This window comes from Carassius carassius, chromosome 49 (genome assembly GCF_963082965.1).
Source record: "Carassius carassius chromosome 49, fCarCar2.1, whole genome shotgun sequence".
NCBI classification, from domain to species: Eukaryota; Metazoa; Chordata; class Actinopteri; order Cypriniformes; family Cyprinidae; genus Carassius; species Carassius carassius.
The window spans coordinates 18,812,680-18,837,422 of NC_081803.1; the positions used below are offsets into that span (position 1 = coordinate 18,812,680).

Below are 24,743 nucleotides of genomic sequence, written 5' to 3' on the forward strand. Positions count from 1 at the left end.
ATTGAAGGGGATAAAAATGGAAGTAAATTCCCATCACTGTGTCTCATTTTTGTTCTGTCAGCGGTCAGCAGGCTAATGAGATGAGACAAGCATATAGCGCAAAGACATTTTATCTCCCATTCTAACTTTCGCCGTTTCACTCCAGCCACGCCATATATCAGTCCAAAAGGAAATCCCTCTTTTGTTCCTCAAGGAAACCGAGAGAAGGGGTGAGGCGGAAGGATGTGTCACAGTATTTCAAACAGCTGGACAGCGCCTGCTGAAGCTGCTGTGTGATAAACCTGTTCAGATAGCGCCGGCCACTTGTTGTGTCAGATCTCCTGAAGAAAGCCACAGATCAAGTAGGTTCCTCACGATGTCGTAAAGGAACAAATGCTCTCCAGAAAGACTGTAGAGTTCATTTAAGACACTAAATAGAAGCAGATAGACTCGTCTAATGGATGTGTAGGATCTGACTTTGATTTCTGTTTGAAGCAGAGGCTAATGAAGGAGTCCTGGAGAGCTGGATGCTGTTTGGACTGACTAATGGATGGGAGGGGAAGGGTTCAGACTAATTGCCACCATGTTGAGCTCCCTGGGGAAACAATGGGTCAGTCCAACAATGGGCAAGAGGTCTGACCACCAGCACAGGGTAGGCTTGATTTGATTTATCTCCCACATTAGATTATGCCCTCTAAGACCAGGAAAAAAATCCTGGTCTTAGAAAAAAAGTACCACATTACACCAGAATTATGAGTCAGGCCTTTTCTGTTCTAAGTCTAAATATGACTGCATCGTACCTTTTCACAATATAAAGAATCTGAAGTAACTATTACAGTAATACTATTTAAGGAATACCAAATTTGATATTTGATGGTATTCTCAAGCATCAATCAAAATAATAATAATAATAATAATCATACAATAAGACAAATATTATTACTTTAAAAATCCAGTGAATATTATGTAAAGGACAAAAATTGCTGATCACTACAAAAAAAAAAAGAAATAACACAGATTGGAGTATGTTTTACAAGAAAATGATTATTCAGTATCTGTACATCAGAATGTCAATTCAATGTGTTGCTTGATGTTTCTTTAATTATCTGTGAAATGTACTAGCAATAACCTTAATAATAAATAATAATAATAATAAATAATAATGGCTTTTCCACTTACAAAAAAAAAAAAAAACTAAACAAAAAACAAATCAAAAGCCAGATTTGATTAAACTGAATATTATAGTATTAACAATGTGATTTAAAATATATGATGTAAAATCTAATTTAATTTTTAAAAAATATCATACTACATACTATACAAAAGAAATAACATAAAAATTATAATAATAAAAAAAGGCTGCTGTGGTTGACAGATTAGAAACAAATTAATACAATATCTGTACTTTAAAATATACTGATAACCATCATAATGAACAAAGTATATAACAACATAGCTTTTTATTTATAAAATGTAAACAAAATAAAATAATAATAATTAAAAAGCCTGATTTTACACTATTAAATGGTTTATTATATTATTGATAAATTATTGATATTTTATTTTAATATATAAATAATACAAATCAATTTTATTTTTTTTAAATATAAAATAATATAAATGTAAAAAAAAAATATGATAAATGCTAAAAGTTTATTTGACAGAAAATTACATATCAGTTTGCTACTGTGTTGGCCAGCCTAGTGTGGAAAGGAAATGAAGTACTCTCACTGTAATAAAGCAGTCACCCTGAGAAAAAAAGCCTTTTCTCAGCACACCAAACAGAGCATTTAACACTGTGGGGACTGTGCTAACCACGGTCAAAGCAAACAGTGTCGTTTAGACCACCGCAACCCACAGGTTGTAAAAGCCCCCTGTGAAATGTGTCATAGTGAATCGAGGTTAAGTTCACGCCTCAGGAGTGCACATCAAAACTGTGTGATACAGTCATGGCCTCCTCAGTGACCTCTGATTCAGTCTGATTACAGAGCTGAGCAATTAATCTACCAGTGGAACAAAAACTATTAGATTTATATTCACTATACATTCTCTGAAAATAAGTCTTAATATCCACTTTTGCTTTGCAGGTAATACGAGAGTAATTTAGTTCAGGCACAATGTATTTTTTTAATTAAAATCAATATAAATTAAAGGCAGTACAACAAATTCTATCATAATATAGACAAACTTTACAATGTAAATAATGTGAAATTTTTCTTTTTTTGACGTTTAATAATGAGAATGAGGGGTTTTTTGCATTATAAAAAAGAAGAAATGGGCTTAATTGGGATGAAAATAATGTCAAAATCTTATTATAAATATAATTTATTATTTGTTTGTTTTTATTTTAAAGTGAAAAATCATTTATATATATATATATATATATATATATATATATATATATATATTACATGTACACAATACTTTTTAAAAATAAGATGATTTTATAATAATGATTTAACAAATACATGTTGTTAAATGCAGTATAGCCTTTCAACATAAATGTAAAATACATATTTTTATAGCATTTTACAGTGCTGACTTATTGTTATATGTAATACTCTACTTGTGTGTTTATATGTATATATATATATATATATATATATATATATATATATATATATATATATATATATATATATATATATATATATATATATATATATATATATATATATATATATATACTGTATGAATTCAATATAACTTACAGCAAATAGTATGATAATATATGAATGCTTTTCTATTTAATTAATGTACCATTATTTTTTCACATTTAAATGAGAATAAGATTTATTTTTGCATTACAATACTGCAAAATGGGGGTAAATGTGCTTAATTGTCATTATTAATGCTACATTATGGCAAAATAATGTCAATAATATCTTAACAGTTTTAAAATGGCATTTAGTCTCTTTGTGCTAAATATTATATATCATTTAACAAGTACATGCATATCTTGTTAAATAGAATTTAAATTTTCAACATATATTTTTAAATACACGCTGTCTTGTTAAGCATAGTATATACAGTACTGTATATGGTAAATAATGTAACATTTGTTTCACATTTAATGATAATTTATTGAAAATATAGTCAATATCTTAATAGTCCCAAAAATAGGATTAAGTCTCTTTATGCTGAATATTATACATTTTTACTATACGCATAAATTAAATACATAAATGTATGTTTAAGCATTTTTAGCATTATAAATGGCTGTCTTGTTAAGGATAACATATTTAATTGACTGTATATTTATTCTTACATGCATTTCCATTAAAATTACTACCAATTATATAATTGTTCTATTAGAAATAGCCATGTGTGCATAATCAGTTATAATGAAACTGAGACCTATATGGTCGGGTTATATGCTCCATGCAAACGCACTCTATGGACTTGACTCCAGATAAATTTATTTGCAGGAAGCAGCGTAAACTCCAGATGAAGTGCTACATGCCACATTATCAATAACTCACTCTGAAGCCGTCTCACTGTTTCCTTCTGAATGGTTTACATTTTTCTCAGATGACCAGCTCACGGTCGAAGTAATTAGAGCAGACCAGCTGTATTGTGCTGTGAAGCGATAGCAGCTGTCCCGGAGCAATGGACACCCATTACTGCCGACCTTCGTCATCTGTCAAAATGCAATATTGTGAGAGGCTTTACTTGCAAAATAAACAAAGGTTTACATGACCGAAGCATTAATAAACATTACATGCCCACAATGTACAGGATAAAGCGCCTCTCTCGCTGTGTTTGGGCTGCACGTGCAGGAGGGACGGGGGTCTGGCACCATCCGGCTCAGGGCCAGCATGCTGCACTCCGGCTTGTGAATAAATGTGCGCATTGCTCATTCAAGACTGACAGCAAGGGGTCTGGAACCCGCCGAGCTGCTCGGCTGAAAGGAAGGTGTGAGAAAGAATGTTAATGACCCTTAATTAAGGATGGCTCTGATAAGGAGGTTCGCTGAGGTTGGGGGTTTGATTACCGGCCCTGGAGAGATGTTTGCACCTGAGAAGCATTTCATCGATTGGCCTGGCAGGGGGGACTCACTAGTTTGCCATTCATTTACTAACATGATGTATGTCAAATCAGATGCTAATGGGACTGTGTGTGCATGTCCGTGGGAGAAGCAAGCAATGAGAGGGGGTGGCCGATTATTTATTCTAAACGTTTGAGTGGGAAACAGGCACAAACAATCACACATTAAACAAAACAAAAAAAGCCCACAGGCCATGAGGCCATTGTACGTTTACAGCAACCCGCCAATAAAAAAAAAAAAGTCCTGAAAGAGCCAGTCTGACATCATGCAAGACTAGAAGTGGGGAAAATGTGACAAAGTAGTTGAAAAACCTTTTAAAAGTTTCAATTAAGCTTCTTTCTCGGTTGTATGCTATACGATCCACCAGTTGACTGCTAATGTTGACACACAGACTTACACCAGTCTGGAGGAAATGGACCGCAAAGCTGTGTTTGCAGAGCAGATAATGCAAGTCCTAATTTAGAAAATCAAAAAAAAAAGGGCAAAACACGTCTCAACAGGAGGAACGATATTCAAGAAAATCTAATCAAAACAGGAGAATTTAAACAGAAATTCTTGTGTGTGTGTGTGTGTGTGTGTCTATATACATACATATATATATATATATACAAGACAATAAAATACAAGAAAATACTATTTCTACTTTCTACTTCAAAACTTAACATTAAATTGAATGTGTTTCTGGGTTTCATTGTTATTCATTGGGGTGAAAAATAACCTGGATAGATTTTCAAAATATTTTTTTGTAAAGAGAGACAGTAAATCTGTTTTATCATTTTATCAAGTATCACCATGCTACCAAATCATGCTCTTTACAAGTTTTGTAAAACTTTGTAAAACATTTGTAGTCATGCGAGCATGTGCAATAATAACAATGTACATGAAATACTTGAGTCTGCTGAGCTCAAAAGAGAAACCCGATTACAGTTTCAAGGACAGGCAATTAATTTTGATTACGAGGGATTGGCCTCAAGGGAGAGATCCCAGAGATCTGTGAGGCACATGGCTTAGTAATGCTGAGTGTGTGTGTGGAGAGAAAGAGAAAGACTGGGGGATGATCGTAAACTCAAACCTTGACACCAGCCTAACCATGACACAGGAGCCGTGGCCCTCCCAGCCCCAAGGCCGGGCCCTTTGGGGCCCCGCTCCCATTACGATATCGCACTCAATTGTCTGCTGTGTGTGAGAGGGCTCAGGGGGCAGATGCACTCTATATCATACCTGTCAACAAGTGTGCTTAGCACAAACCTGCGTGCACACACACATACACACACACACACACAAAAGGCTGGGGCAGCAACACAACACCGAGCGCAAAACTGGGTTATCTTAGCCAGAGACAAAGACTCTGGGCTGACAGCAGGAGTTGAAATCTGCCCAAAAGGCATTGGCAGTGCCATATCACGAACAGTTGGATGCTGGGAGGGGTCATAACGAGACATGTGACCACTCTGTATAGGGGGAAAAAACAGTGCATTACTCAAATCACGTAAATAGGATTCTGCTATTGAAACTCTCAGTGTAGCTGTTACAGAGCAGCCCGGTTCCTCTTTCACAAAAATCTGCGATTAATTCATTTAAATATGGTCTTGGCTCAAACTGCACATGTGGTCACAGAAAAAATCGCAAGCATATGATTTTCTCTGGCAGATGAATTAGTGCGGTTGAAATTGTGAGGTAGGCCTACACTGATTCGAATCCTTCGAGAAGACTGAAGTGCAGAGTTATTTTGTTTCAAATGAAGTGTAAACTAATATATTTGGAAAACACGTAGGTTTCCCTATTCAAAGTTTTTCCCTCTACAAACTATGCCCATTTTGTCTCTCTTTTGTTATAATAAGCAAACCATTGCATAAGTCTTATAGCGTGAGCGAAATGAGGGGCAACAATAATGAGTAGGGCGACATCCTGCGGTCAAACTACTAACTGCAGCCATTGTTTTAGACCTGAGCAACAGAATAGAATAGAATAGAATAGAATAGAATAGAATAGAATAGAATAGAATAGAATAGAATAAAGTAGAATAGAATAGAATAGAATAGAATAGAATGCTGATTGTTGAAACAAACAAAAAGTAACAATAAAAATGTTATTTATAAAATCATATGCAGCTTCAGTTTGGGAACTGCTTGGAAAAACTCTTGAATTGGTTTTTGATTTATGGAATATTTGGAAACTGCCATCTGTACAACATGGAGATGTCATTATCTATAATTGCACTCAGGGGAGGTTCTAGGGTGAGTAGATAGATATCTAGTGCTTAGCCCACAGACGTATGTGTCAAAACACCACAGGATCGCTACTCTTATACTGACGTACAGCAGGGTGATCATATTTGAGTTGGCTTAAGACATTAAGGAACGTTATAACGTTATGGGAATGCTAAAATATCGTTATACAAGCCATAAACGAACGTTCTATTTCTGTTAAGAAATCTTTGGCGAACCAAAAACAAATCTTAACAAAATTACGTTTTGGGAACCAAAAACTAACGTTCTGGGAACGTTATAATAATAACATTCTACAATCCAAAATCTAACGTGCTATTTCCGTTAAAAAAACTTTTGCTGGCAAACCAAAAACAAACCATAACAAATAAAGTTCTGGGAACCAAAAATTGTTAGCATATAGGCCTACTTGTCCACATCAACTTTGTATAAAAAATATAGAAACTTAGAGCCAGACATTTTTTTATTGTATGTAAAATGTAGCAGGATGTACAAATTAATTAAGTGATATGTTCCTATATTATATTTCGGATAGTCAAACAATCTAAAGAAAACATCTTTATAACTATAACTGAAAGAATAGGCACTTAAAAAATGAGATTGGATGAACATTAAAAAAAATAAAAAAAATAAAAAAAAAAACCCTGAAAATGTTTTATCTGTGTAGGTATATTGCCAAAACAAGTGAATGACATCTTTCTCAGAAGAATAGCAAAAACAAGAAAATGCGTTGCAAAATGAGTCACTGTTTCAAAGCACTCGAAACGCGACATGCTGGCGACACCTGCTGCTCAAAACTGTGTAAATGCAACGAAGACTTTAGTTCTTATTGTCCCCTTAGAGAAATTCTTCTTCACAGCATCATTCCATTCCACAGACAATGTCAACATGACACAACATCATGTCATAAGTATTCTAGACATCTAGATTACTACTTTGTTCAGGGCCACTATAACAGCAGAAATCAGGCTGTCTTTGGGCGCACCAGAAAACACGTCAGCAGCGTCGAGAACGCTACTCACAACAGACCCGGAATGGAAGACAATGCTGAATAAAGTTGTAATTTTTATTATTTTTGGACCAAAATGTATTTTTGATGCTTCAAAAAATTCTAACTGACCCTCTGATGTCACATGGACTACTTTGATAATGTTTTTCTTACCTTTCTGGACATGGACAGTATACCGTACATACATTTTCAATGGAGGGACAGAAAGCTCTCGGACTATCTATATGTCATTAATGACATAATATTCATTTTTGGGTGAACTGACCCTTTAATAGAACATTTGGTCAAAGTTTTATTTCTGAAATATTTTAAATTAAATCGTTTATACGTTTTTTTATGTTACTACACTTATTCAAAAGTAATGTTACCATAATATTTGCCAAATGCTAAAAATAATGTTTTCATAACATAACGGGAACATCAACAAGCGTTTTTAGAACATATATTGTTTTAGCTGGGAAGCTAAGTGTTTTTAGAGATTTTGTTGTTTACCGCTTCACGCTTCAGTAAATTCCACTTATTAGTATTCTTCAGCACATCCCAGATACTGCAGCAGACAGTCAGAATCTGCTCAGTTGTCGTTATAGTTGTGTATGAGCCTTAAAGAGATCATCAGATGCTATGCACTTTTACAAGTTGTTTGAACTGAAATGTGTGTCGACAGAGTGTGTACACAACCCTAAAATGATAAAACCCACCCAGTGTTTTTTTTAATCTGCTTAAATCTTTGTGATGTCACACAACAGGCCCCTCCCACAATCGTTTGATTGACAGTGATGTTTCAGCACAGAGTGGACTGGTGTCTTATCTTAAACCCGGCCCTTCGGAGGCAGCATTCCAAGGCAGGAAGGAATCAAGGCATATCTGAATTTTGAAGGCATAGATGTATCCTTCGCTGACTTTGATATCCCACAATCCTGTGCGTTCCATTCCATGACTGTTAAACTAAAAAATAAAGATGGCATCTGAAAGTTGTGTTTGGTGGTCAGTTTGTGTGTAAATGTATATTTCTGACTAACTTTTTGAAGTTTTGATTTTATTTCTAGCTAGAAATCAATATTATAGTAATTCAATATTTGTTTAATTATCACCAAAATTTGTTCTATTTTGTTGTAGATCTTTAAACTGTTACATTGCCTCAGAAGTCTGTCGGAAATCACTTTCATGCAAAAACGCTGCCTGCAAAGTCACTGCCTCATATGTCAGCGAGGCAGCAGAATGACACAGCCATGAATGCGGCTAAAGTAAACAATCCCTCAGAGAGCAGCTCTGAAGAGTGGGGCGGGGTCAGCAGAGCTCATTAACATTTAAAGGAAAATGCTACAAAACTGCCTCTGAAAAGGTTTGTTTTTGACATGGGAAAAAAATTGTTTTTTTACAAAACCATTGATAAAATTTAACCAAACTATATTACAGACTTTTCATTAAAAACTTAAAAAATCATATCAACTTAATAAAAAAATGGCCATCCTATTACCCCTTTAATGCTGCACCTGTGGCAAATATCAAAAAAGCATGTGAAAATAATCTACAGTGCTATTCCTTTTGATATTTTATAAAAAAAAAATCTCATTATGAAATCAATGTTTTTCTCTGATACATGTTGGCCACATTTATTGACACCCTTTTATACAATACTTTCTTCAGTTTGCTAAGTTACTGACCTGACAGAGACCATTTTTCTTTACAGAATCTCTCACTATTGCCAGAATGCAGGAAAATATAACTCGCATAATATGATGCATTTGGGCACTATGTTCCCTTTTGAATGAAGCTTGAATGAATGTTTTCCATGACACTGGTATTTCAGATCTTCCAGTTTCTCTTGTTCTGCAAGGTTAAGCATTGCATTATGTTTAGCCTATACTTGAAGTGACTGCAAAAAATGTGATTTTACTAGTCCAACTAGTACAACTCCCGCCTGAGACTGATCAATATCTAACGTGGAATTCGCGAACAAATGGTTCTTTTGGATAGTGATTCAGTCCAAACGATTGATTGCGAAATTACTTTTGGTTTAACGGCAAAGATGTAAAGTCTGAACAACACTGCTGCTTATACTGTGAACAATAGGCTAATAGGCCATCAATATCCCAACTTGACACACACAATGACACAAAATGGGGCGGGTGCATTACTTTGAACTAAAAAGTATTGGTGAATCATTTTAACTAATTCAATGAAAACGAAACGGTCCGGACAAACCGATTCGCTAAAGTGATTCCCAATACTAATTTAGTCTACTGATCGACAGAGCGACAGAAGCATTTTTTCTCTAATATATTTTGTCTAACAACATATAATGTTTGCTATATTTATTTTTCTTAACAAATGTGTAAGGGATGACTGCATGGAAAATAAAATACACGTTCTCTTCCTCGTTTCATTTCCCCAAAAACTCGCTGAACCAGATTTCATGGGACAGGTGCGTTTTCAAAACGGCAGAAGACGGTCCACTGAAAGAGCAAGACAGGTTTAAAATTATATCTGCATTAAAAGTTCTCCACGAATTTGAGCAAGTTCAATGACCCACTATGGCAGTAAATTTGAGTAAAAACGGACCCGCGCTCACAGACGCGTATAATGAAGTGGTGAACGGGAGAACGGCCACAAACTGGTAAGACATCTACCTGATACAAATCAACATACATACTATCGAAAATTAATGAATGAATTATATTTTCTGAGTATTAACGACATTTTAACGTTATACGTTCTTAAAATGTAGCTTAAAATGAGCTATTTCTCTTTAACATAATATGCAAATTACTTTTCAAGAAACCCAGTTTTTGCATATCTCGTGCTCAAAAGGGAATTATTAGTTGCTTGTTGCGTAACTTTTGGATTAAATTTTATTTTCACGTTATAAATGTATGTTGTCATTTATAGTGGTTACCTTCAGTCAATTAATTTTGACTGAAATAACAAATAAACTGTTTTTGTTGATTATAGGGTGTTGTTCACCTATGAAGGAAACAGTAATGACATTCGGGTGGCAGGGAAGGGAGGTGAGTGATTTTTTTTAAATAAGACAGGTAGGAATGCCAATAGCGTGATGTCATTCTTTTTTGTTCTATTTGATGAGCTAGCAGCAGTTGACAATTACAAATGCTTGTGTGTTTTCTCTGAGTGTGCCATAGATGGTGGGCTTGAAGAAATGGTAGAGGAACTGAACAGCGGCAAAGTCATGTATGCTTTCTGTAAAGTGTTGGACCCCAGCTCTGGAGTTCCCAAGTTTGTGCTCATCAACTGGGTACGAAAGGACAAAAAAACGTCCAAAACCGAATGTACTGATGAGAACCAGCCTACTTTATAATCAAAATGGAAAAGAAAAATGTCATAATTTACTCAACCTTATGTTCCAAGACTTGAATCTTCAAAGAACCAATTAAGATTTAAAAGAACCTGAAAAGTTTCTCTCCGTTGAAATTCTAGGGAACTAAAATAAAGATCCAAAAAGGTCATACAAATCATACAAGCTTAGATCTTTTAAATCCTATAAAGCGACAGTATCTCTTTGCACTTGGATTAAACCATTTGATTCATATGGATTAGTTGTATGTTGCAATCATGATCCTTTTGGATTGTCTAAATTTTGGTTACCTTGACTTTCGGTGGAGGGATTAAAATGAATAATGACAGAATTGTTTTGGCTGAACTATCGCTTTAACCTCTCAATCTCCATTTTAGAAATCATCTTTATATTATTATTTGGTTTTAGACTGGCGAGGGAGTCAAGGACATTAGAAAGGGTGTTTGCGCCAACCACGTTCATTCAATGGCCAATTTTCTGAGGGTGAGTGTATGATGCAGCTTATTATAATTCTAGATTTAATTTCGTAGTTACATTAGGGTCATGTAATTTCATTCGCTTCAAATTCCTTATTTTGAATGTGTGTTTTATTAAAGGGTGCCCATGTGACCATCAACGCTCGATCAGATGATGATGCTGAACCTGCAGCCATCATGGAGAAGGTGGCCAAGGGCTCAGGCGTCAACTACAACATCCACAAAGAATCAAGCCAGAACAATAGTTGTGAACCTCTTGGACGTGTGGTGAGTGAAGTGATGAGTTATGTCCATGCCTCATATTTATAGAGGCTTTGAATATCTGCTTGTTTGCTTTCTGAATTACTCTAATGTCTTTGTTCCCATAGGGTTCTGTCTATAAAAAGGTCAGTGCTTTAGATGAAATCCAAATTACAGACAGAAACAACTTCTGGGCTCAGGCTGAGGTGAGGAAACGGCACGGTAAAACACAATGCTTTTATCTTCTCATCTGTGCTTTGTTGTGTTGACACGTTCTCTTCCATTTCCTTTATCAGCAAGATGAAAAGAACCGCCGTCAGGAGGAGCGCAGGAAGGCAAATGAGGAGAGGCAGCGTCTAGAGAAAGAACGGAGGGATCATGATGCTCGAGAGGCAAACGAACGAGAGCGAAGACGGAGGGAGAGAGAGAAAGAGATTGACCAACAGAGGCGAGTGTTTTTGTGTCTGTCCTATTCATATCGTCAAAAAGTATCTCATATACAATACCATTCATTAGTTTGTGACTGGAAATATATTTATATTCTCCTTCCTCAAGGACATGTTAATTTGAACAAAGGAGACAGTTACCAAAGATTTTGATTTCAAATAATGCAGTTTTTTTGAACTCTCAAAGAAACATCCAAAAATTATTTTTCCACAAAAATATTAAGCAGCACAACTGTTTTCAATAATAGTTGTTTCTTGAGCATCAAATCATCATATGTGACTGAAAACCAGAGTAATGATGCTGAAAATTCAGGTTTATGTCACAGGAATAAATTACATTTTATAAAATATTATAGAAAATAAATTATTTATATTAAATAATTTAATATGATATATTCAAATGAGTGCAGCCTTACTGAGCGTAAGAGAGCTCTTTCAAAAAACATATAAAAATATTACTGTCCTCAAACTTTTGAAAAGTAGTGTATGTAAAAATTAACTAGTTGCTTTGAATTAACGTAACTACTAATTTGCTTCCTACTTGTTGTCTCACAGGCTGTTTGAAAAGAAACAAGAGGCACGAAATGAAGACCAGGAGCAAAGAAAAGTGGTAAAATATGACTTTATTGCAGTAAATCTGAACATGATAAAATCATATTTAATATAACATGTTAGTCACTCTTGATTGCCTCGCTTGTCATTAAGGAGAAAGAACAGAAGGAAAACCAGTCTCCTGTCAAAGCAGGAATATTGCGATCTGAGTCTGTGCAGAAGGCCAATGTGAGTTCACCTTTGATGAGTCAAAATTAATACAGCACAACAGTGAGAGTGTCCTTGGATATTCCATTGATTTTCTCCAGAAAGAAAAAAAACTCTTTAGTTATGAGTTCTAAGCTGCACAAATCCTCAGATGAATCACTGTAAAGTGTTGACCCTAACTCTGGAGTTCCCAAGTTTGTGCTCATCAACTGGGTACGATTGGACAAAAACGTCCAAAACCGAATGTACTGATGAGAACCAGCCTACTTTATAATGGAAAATTGAAAAGAAAAATTGTCATCATTTACTCAACCTCATATTCCAAACCAATAAGACTTAGTTTAATCTTCAAAGAACAAATTTAGATTTAAAATAACCTGAGAAGTGTCTCTCCGTTGAAATTCCAGGGAACTAAAATAAAGATCCAAAAAGGTCATATAAATCATACAAGCTTAGATCATACAAATCCTATAAAGCGACAGTATGGCAAATGTCAAACTAACTTTACCGCCGTCGAAACCGTGACACGAACACCGCACCAACTGCATAAAACGCCCCCAAAATGAGAGAAAGCTGCGGGACGACCCCCTCCCGCCTATGGCTGCGCCCCGAGCGAGCGTCTTCACACGGGTCGCGGCAAGCGGTGGAACCGAGGCGGTTCAACAGCTCAACAGTCCCGCAGTGGAGGTTACCACAAAAGCCTAAATGACAGCACACTTCAGCTCTGTAGACCTAAACATGAACTGGGACAAATCTTTCACCCTCCATTACTAGCAGCGAACTACATTAACGCTAACATTAGTGGCATGCTCTAATACTGGTATTTCCTGTCACGCAGGATTTGTTCAGAGATGAAGACTCCCATCTAGCGGTCGGGAAATAAACTCAAAACTAAACTGTCATGAATCTTTTATGATTAGGTTTTTGAGAATCGATACATTATTGCCTAACAAAATATCGCGATACTCACGTGTATCGATATTTTCTTACACCCCTAATATGATGCAGCTTATTATAAATCTTGATTTTCATTTTGTAATTAAATTAAGGTCATCGAATTTCATTCGCTTCAAATTCTTCATTTTGAATGTGTGCTTTATTAAAGGGTGCCCATGTGACCATCAACGCTCGATCAGATGATGATGCTGAACCTGAAGCCATCATGGAGAAGGTGGCCAAGGGCTCAGGCGTCAACTACAACATCCACAAAGAATCAAGCCAGAACAATAGTTGTGAACCTCTTGGACGTGTGGTGAGTGAAGTGATGAGTTATGTCCATGCCTCATATTTATAGAGGCTTTGAATATCTGCTTGTTTGCTTTCTGAATTACTCTAATGTCTTTGTTCCCATAGGGTTCTGTCTATAAAAAGGTCAGTGCTTTAGATGAAATCCAAATTACAGACAGAAACAACTTCTGGGCTCAGGCTGAGGTGAGGAAACGGCACGGTAAAACACAATGCTTTTATCTTCTCATCTGTGCTTTGTTGTGTTGACACGTTCTCTTCCATTTCCTTTATCAGCAAGATGAAAAGAACCGCCGTCAGGAGGAGCGCAGGAAGGCAAATGAGGAGAGGCAGCGTCTAGAGAAAGAACGGAGGGATCATGATGCTCGAGAGGCAAACGAACGAGAGCGAAGACGGAGGGAGAGAGAGAAAGAGATTGACCAACAGAGGCGAGTGTTTTTGTGTCTGTCCTATTCATATCGTCAAATAGTATCTCATATACAATACCATTCATTAGTTTGTGACCGGAAATATGTTAATATTCTTATTTTATTTTAATTTGAACAAAAGAGACAGTTACCAAAGATTTTTATTTCAAATAATGGGTTAGAAACATCCACAAAAATATTAAGCAGCACAATTGTTTTCAACACTGATAATAATAGTTGTTTCTTGAGCATCAAGTCATCATATGTGACTGAAAACCGGAGTAATGATGCTGAAATAAAATCCGCTTTGCATCACAGGAATAAATTATATTTTATAAATTATTATGAAATATAAATTATTTATATTAAATAATTTAATATGATATATTAAAATGAGTGCCTTACTGAGCATAAGAGAGCTCTTTCAAAAAACATATAAAAATATTACTGTCCTCAAACTTTTGAAAAGTAGTGTATGTAAAAATTAACAAGTTGCTTTGACTTAACGTAACTACTAATTTGCTTCCTACTTGTTGTCTCACAGGCTGTTTGAAAAGAAACAAGAGGCACGAAATGAAGACCAGGAGCAAAGAAAAGTGGTAAAATATGACTTTACTGCAGTAAATCTGAACATGATAAAATCATATTTAATATAACGTTAGTCACTCTTGATTGCCTCGCTTGTCATTAAGGAGAAAGAGCAGAAGGAAAACCAGTCTCCTGTCAAAGCAGGAATATTGCGATCTGAGTCTGTGCAGAAGGCCAATGTGAGTTCACCTTTGATGAGTCAAAATAAATACAGCACAACAGTGAGAGTGTCCTTGGATATTCCATTGATTTTCTCCAGAAAGATAAAAACTCTTTAGTAATGAGTTCTAAGCTGCACAAATCCTCAGAGATGAATCACTGCTTCAAAGAAAAGAGTATATTAAAAAAATCAGACCATTTTTTAATGATAAAATGGAATACTCTTCCCACAAAGCATTGTGATTTATATAATAAAATATAAAACAATGGTATAATATAAAAATATTGATGTCTTATGGTCTGTCTTGGAGAGTTTACACATAATCATTAAAAAATGTTCAAAAAAGTTCTGGAATCCTAGTGTTTTCCTCTATTATAGGTTTAAGTATATGTAAAAAAGGGCAAAAAAGAAATAAAAGGACATAAAATAGCATTTTCTACATGCATTTTCTCTTTTTTCAGGAGGCCGCATCACTCATCTCTCAGCGTTCAATCAATCCCAGAGAGCTGTTCATGCAGAAGGAGAGAAGCTTGGCCAACAGTGCAACACCTTCTTCAGCCACCCGACCAGGTAAAGAAAACTCCTGTCCAACAATTCATCAAAAGAACATCTGACAAAACCTCATACTGTATATAAAACATGAGCAGTCCCAAGCCTTTAATCCCAAAATTCAGAACTTCTTGTCTTTCCCCCAGGTCAGTTGAGAAGCCCATTTTTATCCAAGCAAGCAGTCAGTGCAGAAAACCCTCCCAATGAAAGCAGGTCTCAGCCCTTATCTCCAGTTCGCCCTGCCGCAGCCGCCTCAGCTTTACATATACCAGCTCCAGTCTCTCCTGTGCACAAAACTCCGGCTTTCCCAGTAAAATATGAAGGTAAATAAAAGCAACAACCCTTTTTGTTTCTGTAGTTTGACATTATGTAACCGATAAGTAAAAAGTTGCTTAATTTCTGTCTTTCAGACCCCTTCTCTAATGATCCATTTGTGACTGAACAAGCCGAGGATTCTGAAGATGAATGGGATGGTGTGTGTTTCTCTGTAAAGCTTATTATTATCAGTCAGTGTCATAATGATGCTTGAAATCTTACTTGCTGTGTATCCTGGAGCAGATTCAGATGAGGAGGGATCGAGCCCTGATGCTGGGAAACAACAAAGTTATGATGTAAACAACATCTACACCAACATCCCCTCACATGAAAATCTCTACGAGAATGTTAACCAGGTTTGTTACTTGTCTTGTCATCCCAAACCTTACTTCCATGACATATTAGGACTTATTTTTCTGTAATAATAATAATAATTCAGCTGGGTCTAAAAAATGATGTACTGTATTTATCGTCTAATTTGGAGGATTTCCAAACCCATGCTGGTGAGGAAGCGGAGACGGGGGGAAACCAGAACATCTGCGCAAGAGCACTTTATGATTACCAAGCTTGTGAGTGGTGTGGTTCTACTGTATAATCTCAGTCATTTATTTTAATTATAAATGAATTGTATATAAATATTTGAACATTTATTTTATATTATCTAATTATATATATATTATATGCTATATAATTATAAGATTCAAATTTACAGTAAAGCTAGGCCTGATTAACAAGTTTGTAAATGTATATACAATATTCCAAACACTCTAATAATCAGTGAAGCTGTGGTATTAAAAGCATATCAGTTTATGCACTATATTTTCTTCTTTGTTTCTCATTTAGCTGATGACTCGGAGATCACCTTTGACCCGGATGATATTATCACAGGGATCGAGATGATAGATAAGGGCTGGTGGAGAGGTTACAGTCCTGATGGTCACTACGGATTGTTTCCTGCTAATTATGTTGAGCTTCTTTAAGTACAGTTCACAAATCAGATGCAGTATCGTGTGACAAAATGATTGTGGTTTGTTAATGTGCTTTAATTATGTTACTGGGCTTTTGAAAAATCTGTTTTCTTACTTTATCCAAATAAAGTTCGATAAAAGTCTTATTTTCTTTTCATCTTGATTCAAACAGGACAACAGAAAAAAAAAAAAATATATATATATATATATATATATATATATGTGTGTGTGTGTGTGTGTGTGTGTGTGTGTGTGTGCACATACAGGCATTTATATAGTATTAGTCATGAGTCATAGTCATGAACATAAACTATTTTGTTTGAAGGAGATTTCAAATTATTTTTAAGATTTTAAAGCTGTAACAACAACTTTAGTTATTGTAGCCAAAATAACAATTGCAATGGAAGATTTTTGTAAGTAAAAGGCTTTATCTATTGAACATTTATTTTTCTATTTCCCTTTTCTATTTCATTTGGGGTTGACTTTAAAAATAGACTTAATAAAAAATGAAAAAAGCCCTTAATTTAGAACCTCATGATGTTTTACTTTTTCAAAACCCATATTTTTCTGATAAACATTAATATTATTCATCTGTTAATTATCTTAGCAAAGTGTTATATTCGCAAGTCAAAAGTCATTCATAAGAAACCATCATATATTACATGATCTTAAAATATACTTTGAAACCCTTTCTAATATGAGATCACAAAATAAGAAGCTTATAAAAACAAGAAAAATTCTAAAGCCTTTCAAATTAATGTAGCTGCCATAATGTATGTATTTTTTTAATCCCATTATTTTTATATATGTTTTATATATGTTTGCATTGTGCCTTTGTGTGATGGAACTGAATAAAAGAAAGAAAGAAAAAGGCTTTATCTGTCCAAGAACCATTGCCAGCCGTTCACTTCACATCAGAGGGTATGCAATACATAGATTGCTGACGTGTAACTCGCGCGACGCCAGTGTTACAAATACGCCTCCTTGACGTCATCAGCCCGATTCTGGTAGTTTTTGGGGAAGAGGAAGACATGGCCGCAAGGTTACTTCTGAGAAGCGCAGTCCGGGCCGCTGTGACCCGCAGGGCCTCTCCGGTGGTCGCGCTGAGCAGAGGGATGGCAGCGGGAGGTCAGTCTTCTATCACGGGCTGTTTCTAACAACAGAAACGCGCCGCAGCATCATTTAAGAGGCGGTTTGAACGCGTGCCAAGGACGCGATGCCTTCCGCGGAGGTCGATGCGTTTACCGCAGCGGAAGTCTAAATGGCAAAGCTTGTTTAAACATACTTTCTCATGGGATATTTTTTCTTGTTGTTTAAGAGTATTAATGTGGATTGTTGGGATATATTGGTTTAGTTTTAAAAATAAAATACAAATGCGCTATACTTGACTTGGCCGATAGTCTGCAAATATAGAAATGGACTGTATTAATGGACAGAATTAGAATTGTTGAAGTCTTTTAATCGTAATTTATCACGCAGGTATTCCCACTGATGAGGAGCAGGCAACTGGACTCGAGAAGAAAATTATGGATGCTATGAAAACAGGCTCAGTATGTATTATGATCTGTCAGAAAGCTGCCAAAATAAATGTTGATGCTTGTATCAAATATCAGTTTCATTGCAGAGGACAGATTCACCCAAAAGTGAAATTCTGTTATTATTTACTCCCCCTCATGTTGATCCAAACTGGCGTGCCGTTTCATTTCCTCTCAAACAAATTATTTTTGAAGAATATTTATAAAGGTTTTTCTTCCATAAAACAGCTTGAAAGGTCATGTCTCTAGGACTCCAAAGAAGACACAAGTTGTCAATTTGACTTTAAAATATGGTGCATTTTAATGGCCTCATGTTAGGTTTAATGTCAATGTCATTATAAAAATGACATTATGGTTCTCACTTGCAGAAAGCCATTGTGAAAAAAATGCCATTGATGTTAAACCCAACGGGTTCATATTTGATATGAACATGCAGGATACATTAATCTTATAATAAAAATGTCAGATAAAATTAATTTATTTTCCTATTATGGAAATGAGCTGCATGAAGGTTCATTTTTATGTGCGTTCCACAAAAATAACAGGTTTGAAGTGACATGAGGGATGATTCGGTGGCAGAGTTTTGATTTTTGGTTAACTACTCCTTTACATTCATGCATTTTGACAGATGTTTTTATCTGAAGTGACATTTCAGATTACAGAGTATTCCAGAGTATGCATTTTATTTGGTCATGCTTTACCTGGGAATCGAACCCATGACCTCGGCATTGTCAGCAACATGCTATACAGGAATTCTAGTCCTTTTAAAGGGATAGTTCACCCAAAAATGAAAATTACCCCATGATTTACTCCCCCTCAAGCCATCCTATGTGTTGCTCTTCCAAGCTTTATAATGGCAGTGAATGGGGTTTGAGATTCAGTATTCCAATAGAAGTCCGAAATAGCACTTCCATCCATCAATCTGCTGCAACGGCACTCTCTCTTGAACGCATGTATGACATTTAGTGGAAGCTAGAGGTTATAGTTTATAAAGATGTACCGTAAATATGGATATTTACACTTCACAAGGCCTTTATTCTCCCCCAGAGCCATGTGGAGCACTTTTTTGATGGATGGATGCAGTTTATTGGACTAATTAATCTCAACAGCCATTCACTGCCATTATAAACTTGGAAGAGCCAGGACATTTTTTAAATATAACTCTGATTGTATTTGTCTGAAAGAATAAAGTCTTCTACACCTAGGATGGCTTGAGAGGGAGTAAATCATGGGGTAGTTTTCATTTTTGAGTGAATTATCCCTTTAAAGCACATTTCAAACAAATTCTCCAAAATGACTGACTGATATCATGTTCTTCTATTTCCCAGGATCCTTTCAGCATGCTGAAGCCCAAGGAGTATGCTGGGTCAAAGTCGGACCCTCATCTTGTGCCTTCCATCACCAACAAAAGAATTGTTGGATGTGTCTGTAAGTTAAAACTCTTGATTCTAGGTACTTGATGTCATTTCAGTTTATTTTGATAGAGGTTGTATTAAGCACATGTATGTGTATGTGTGTGTGTCCAGGTGAGGAGGACAACACCGCTGTGGTTTGGTTCTGGCTCCATGAGGGTGAAGCCCAGCGCTGTCCTTCATGTGGCTCTCATTACAAGCTGGTGCCTCATGAGCTTCCTCACTGATTCTGCTGCCTTCATCGCAGCGTTGCATCCCAGAATTCCAGAGACGTCTTGACCTCATTCATGTTTGTCTTTTTGCAGAGAAGTACAGGAGATGTAACCTGTCCTCCTGGTGTGGGACACAATATGTTAACAATTCCTAAAAAACAATAAACAGTTTACTTAAATTATTGGAGTGTACTTTTTGAGTTTGGTCCAGTTACACCTAATAAATATGATTACGCTGTCTTTGACTCTCGTTTTAATTCAGGTTCAGTAAATTCTGGTCAAAGGTCGGGACATGCCTGACTGTATTTGTTTCTCATCACCCTAAAAACATTTTAATTTAATGCTTGAAATTAGTTTTTAAGAAAAGGATAAATTGTGCCATGTTTATTAATTTCTTTACAAAGCTAATATTTTAATTTGAATAATGGTTATTTAATAGTTTCAATGACTTTTAAATGTGGAAAATTGAAATAAAGTGTGCAAGCCAGTGTTTAATGTTATATATATATATATATATATATATATATATATATATATATATATATATATATATATATATACTATTATATATAAATTAATTTTCAGTTGGCTTTTATTTTAATGTTTTCACTTTTCATTCTAATTTTAGTTCATTTTTTTATATTTTATTTTTATCTTTATTTTTTGTATTTCTATCATTTAGTTTAAATTATTTTTTCAGTTTTAGTCATTTTAGTACTTTAACTTTTTTTATTTTCAGTTAGTTGCCAAAGTATCAATTTTAATATAGATTTTGTAAATAAAAGTTTTTCCATATTTTATTTAAATCAATAAGAAGTATTTGTTGTGCGTGTGTGTGTGTGTGTTTTATATATATAACAACGTGATCCAAACTTTTGATTGACAATTTCAATCAATTTCATATATATATATATTGTATAATTACATTAAATTTGTGTCCCCTTAATTAATGATGCTTTTCTGTTTGTATTTCATTTTTCTTATTTGGAAAGTATGTTGTTGTTTCGTGACTTAAAGTTCTAATATATTATTTTTGTGTGTGTTTTCATCAAATGGCCTAAGTCCTTTCACATATGGAACTGGAAGTTCATTTGTTTTTGTATTTGCACTTTCTTCCTGTGTCCACAAGGGGTCATTTGTTTGTAAGAATGAGAAACGAGGAGCCTTTGGGAAGAATGCAAACATACTGCCATAAAGCAAGATTATGCTCTTACTTTGTTATTTCTCTGTTGCCTTTGTTATTTGTCTATATTTTATTAAATAGTCTGCTATGTGATAATATTGTTTAAAAAAGTCTTTATTTAAGTTACTATCCCTCTAGTTTCCATATTAGATTATACAGTGTTAAAAGTCTTATAGTACCCAGTCCTTTAAAAAAATCTTCTACTGCAAGTGATAATGCACAAATGTTCTTAATATTATTCATTTATTAGTGCTAATTGTTTAGGTAATTAAAGTGCACATTATTGATTTGTGATACATCTGTAAGTCAAAGCTAATGTTCTCTCTTTTAAAATGGCTGAGCAAATTGGCTTTTATGTCTGCTCTTCATATAACAAAAAAATGACATTTTAGTCTTGATTGCCTAATGGTTATTAGCATAACTGAATTCATCATCATGCATTTCCAAGCTGCCATTTCAGCCTCTCTCTTGTTTACCGCACCTACAGTGTGTTAATCATTTCATAAGCATCGCAGGCACACATCACTTTGTTTATCGCATTGAAAGTCATTATAATCAATGCATCGAGAGATTTTTTTCACAAATGTGAAAAATGCCCTTAGTGGGTCATTCATGCCTCCTGTGTTTTTTCATTTCACTGACAGGAAAAACTAAAAGTGAGATGTTAGGTGCAATTTGCACATACTGTAATTTCCAACATTGGCTGTGGCATGTGTGTAAATGCAACACAGAGACATTTGAGGGAGATCTTATTTCCTGTGCATTGCTCTATTGAGTTGTTAGACATTGTGATGATGTGAAGAAAAATTTCACTGCATATATTTTGTTCCCCAAGAGTATCTTCCAGAACTGGCAGTTTAAAGGTGTAGTTCACCCAAAAAGAAAAGGTAGCTGAAAATGTACTCAGCCTCAGGCCATCCAAGATAGAGGTAGATTTGTTTCTTTATCAGAACAGATTTGGAGAAATTTAGCATTACATCACTTGCTCAGCAATGGATCCTCTGCAGTGAATGGGTGCCGTCAGAATGAGAGTCCAAACAGCTGATAAAAACATCACAATAATCCACAAGTAATCCACACACTTGTAAAAATAATAATAATAAAAATAATAATGCTTTGTCCAGTGAAAAAGTCCTTTTCTTTTTCTTTTTTTCTTCAGAAGTGTCCATGTCAACTGATGTGATTGAAGGACTGCAGTGGTGTGGATTATTGTGATGTTTTTAATCAGCCCTTTGGACTCTCATTCTGACAGCAATATGATGAGTTTTTCAGATCACTCAACAACTGTCTTAATCAATTATTCATGCTGCAATGCATGCTGGGTGTTCACAAGCCCTTATCAAACCAGCAACTGTTTTGTTTGTTCAGACATCTCAGACAACAAACAGACTTGTTAGAACAATATTTGCGAGAACACAGTTTGTCTAACACGTGTTTTTATGCAGATTATATGCAAAGTAATTCTTGGAACAACAAACGGAACTATGGCTTGCTACATACTGAATACTGCACAGTATTCAATAAATAGTTGGTGAGAAGTACCTGGATGGCCTACTATTTCTGCCGTGATTCTGAAGTGCGCATTTAATGGACACTTTACTATCCCATGAGGCCATGGGAGAAGATTAAAAGAATGGCAATGCAACTGATACTGGTTGGTAACATGACAGTAACAACATGGCTGATATTGTACGTCCGAATTTAATTAATACCACCCATTTTCATACTATATAGAACATATTTCTAAACAGTCGAGAAGTAAGTTCAAATTTAAATGTAGTACTTATTCAGACAGTGTGCAATTTTTAACACTTATTGTTTTTTTTTTAACGATTAGAAATTACTTATTCAACAAAAGAACTACAAACAGTATGCAATTTTATTGCAAAGCACACTTCACATTTTGGTAAATGTAGTAGGTTATTTGACTATTTTGTCCGGTTTCCCACAACAATATCCCACAGTGTTGTAATTCATTTTTACAGTGTAGTAGCATTTTTACCATCTTTTCAGCATGCAACTTAAGTTAAAGATAACTTATGTTATGTAAGTTTATGAAAGGTCTTCAGTTTATCCTTTTAGTGACGTCATCTAGCCTACATAGTGCGACTGTCCTTGTCTACTCATTGAATAGAGTTTCAACAACAGGCCACCCGTGACATAATGAAAGCAATGAGAGATGTAATGAGATAGATGAGGACTTTTTGCCCCCTCTGTAGAATCCTGCATATCACATCTGGCTATAGATGATTGAATAATACCTCTCAGTGGGCTGCTAAAGAGGGCCAGCTGCATGTTCCCGCAAATGACTGAAAAAAGCAGAAGCTCCAGGCGGTCCGTATATGTTGTTAGATTAGGCGAAGATGTAATTATGATAAATTTGAGTGGACGTACGTTTAATATCCTTCCCTTCTCTTTGCAATGGTTTATAACATCTCCTTGACTTGTTAGCGTATAAGAGCTTGCCTTTAATTAGTCTCTGAATGACATTAGAGAAAGTGTTGAGCGATACTAGCATTCTAACAGAGTGAAAAAGCATCTATTTCACCTTAGAGGAAGCATTAGTCATGTCTAGCCTTTCACAGCTGCGTAAACAAGGTTGTTCCTTGTGATTCGAGCAACTATGTTCAATATGATGACGGTAATGTTATGTAATAGCTAGTGCTTCCAGAGCCTTCCTAACAACAGGTGCACAATCACACAGAGAACAGCCTACATGTGTTTTCTGAGGAGATATACTGGGACTGGATGTTTCATAGATATACACCATTTTTGATAGGCTGGACAAAAAAGAGCTCTCAGTACATTACACATAGAAGTAATCTCTTCTGTTCAGTTCTCCGCTCCTGTTCTGCATTTCTCAGCAGTTTGAGAAAACAACTGGTGAAGGGGAGAATTTGAAGGAATTTAAATGTGGATTTAAATGTACACGAGGAGACCAGCCAAAGACATTTGGCAGGCGCGGTCCGTCACACAGGGCACAAGAAATGCACAACGCATCTCAGGACAATAGTCTATGATTAGCACTGTGCTTATCTGCGCAATGCTGTCTGCCATTAGTGTGCTGCAGGGGCGCTGTCTCCATAGCAACCAATCTGCCTGAAGTCCAGACCCCAGTTGTGCTTGTCAAAGAACCACTCAGAAACCTCTATTCACCATTTTCTGCCATGAAAGCCCATCTAAGGTTATTATGACCGTTGTAGGGGGTGGGGGTGATTGCATAGATCTCAACGTAGCTGTAAAACCTCACACTGACTTGATCCGCCCGCAGAAGATTAATTAACCCGCATGCCCCACGCACAAATGCCTGGATGTGAACCTTACTCGTGGTCTTGACACCTGCACAATTTATATTTCCAGATCCGTCGATGAACAGAAAGGTGGAACTGTGAGCGCATTTCTCCGCTGACGCATGCTTTCGACAAAAATAGACAAGAGGTTTAGAAGAGGTGCTAATTCAATCACCTCATATGTAGGGTTGGTGACTTGAACAAACCCTTAAGCGCAAGTATTAAACTTCAGGATGTAACTCAACCCACAACATTTAACCTATGCTATACAGACAGAAATGATTCCTCTAATTACACGACGTCTTTAGGGGAATGATGTGCTATTGGTTTTTAAAACAATCAGATTTATGATTTTAACTTGGCAGATGATAAAGTGGCTGA

At 35.6% G+C, this 24,743-nt stretch overlaps 2 protein-coding genes across 2 annotated transcripts; both read left to right on the top strand.

Moving 5' to 3' along the window:
* Positions 1–9,613: 9,613 nt before the first annotated feature.
* On the top strand, positions 9,614–16,876 carry LOC132132183 (drebrin-like protein B). The gene is made up of 15 exons (XM_059544492.1): positions 9,614–9,881; positions 10,217–10,272; positions 10,405–10,517; positions 10,986–11,060; positions 11,174–11,320; positions 11,422–11,499; positions 11,590–11,741; positions 12,295–12,349; positions 12,445–12,519; positions 15,360–15,468; positions 15,594–15,770; positions 15,858–15,920; positions 16,006–16,118; positions 16,247–16,331; positions 16,606–16,876. The coding sequence occupies exons 1-15, from the start codon at positions 9,799–9,801 to the stop codon at positions 16,740–16,742; spliced, it is 1,518 nt and encodes a 505-aa protein (XP_059400475.1). The 5' UTR covers positions 9,614–9,798; the 3' UTR covers positions 16,743–16,876.
* An 823-nt stretch (positions 16,877–17,699) lies between these two features.
* Positions 17,700–20,127, top strand: LOC132132155 (cytochrome c oxidase subunit 5B, mitochondrial-like). Its single transcript, XM_059544451.1, has 4 exons — positions 17,700–17,858; positions 18,210–18,280; positions 19,594–19,693; positions 19,792–20,127. Exons 1-4 carry the CDS (start codon positions 17,762–17,764, stop codon positions 19,902–19,904), a joined length of 381 nt encoding a protein of 126 aa, XP_059400434.1. The 5' UTR covers positions 17,700–17,761; the 3' UTR covers positions 19,905–20,127.
* The last annotated feature ends 4,616 nt before the right edge of the window (positions 20,128–24,743 follow it).

Excerpts from the sequence above, each read along its gene's own strand:
- LOC132132155 (XM_059544451.1), top strand. The coding sequence starts at position 17,762 with ATGGCCGCAAGGTTACTTCTGAGAAGCGCAGTCCGGGCCGCTGTGACC. Across the intron at positions 17,859-18,209 it reads CAGAGGGATGGCAGCGGGAG|GTATTCCCACTGATGAGGAG; the intron begins GTCAGTCTTCTA and ends TTTATCACGCAG. Across the intron at positions 19,694-19,791 it reads AAGAATTGTTGGATGTGTCT|GTGAGGAGGACAACACCGCT; the intron begins GTAAGTTAAAAC and ends GTGTGTGTCCAG.
- LOC132132183 (XM_059544492.1), top strand. The coding sequence starts at position 9,799 with ATGGCAGTAAATTTGAGTAAAAACGGACCCGCGCTCACAGACGCGTAT. Across the intron at positions 10,518-10,985 it reads AGTTTGTGCTCATCAACTGG|ACTGGCGAGGGAGTCAAGGA; the intron begins GTACGAAAGGAC and ends ATTTGGTTTTAG. Across the intron at positions 16,332-16,605 it reads ACTTTATGATTACCAAGCTT|CTGATGACTCGGAGATCACC; the intron begins GTGAGTGGTGTG and ends TTTCTCATTTAG.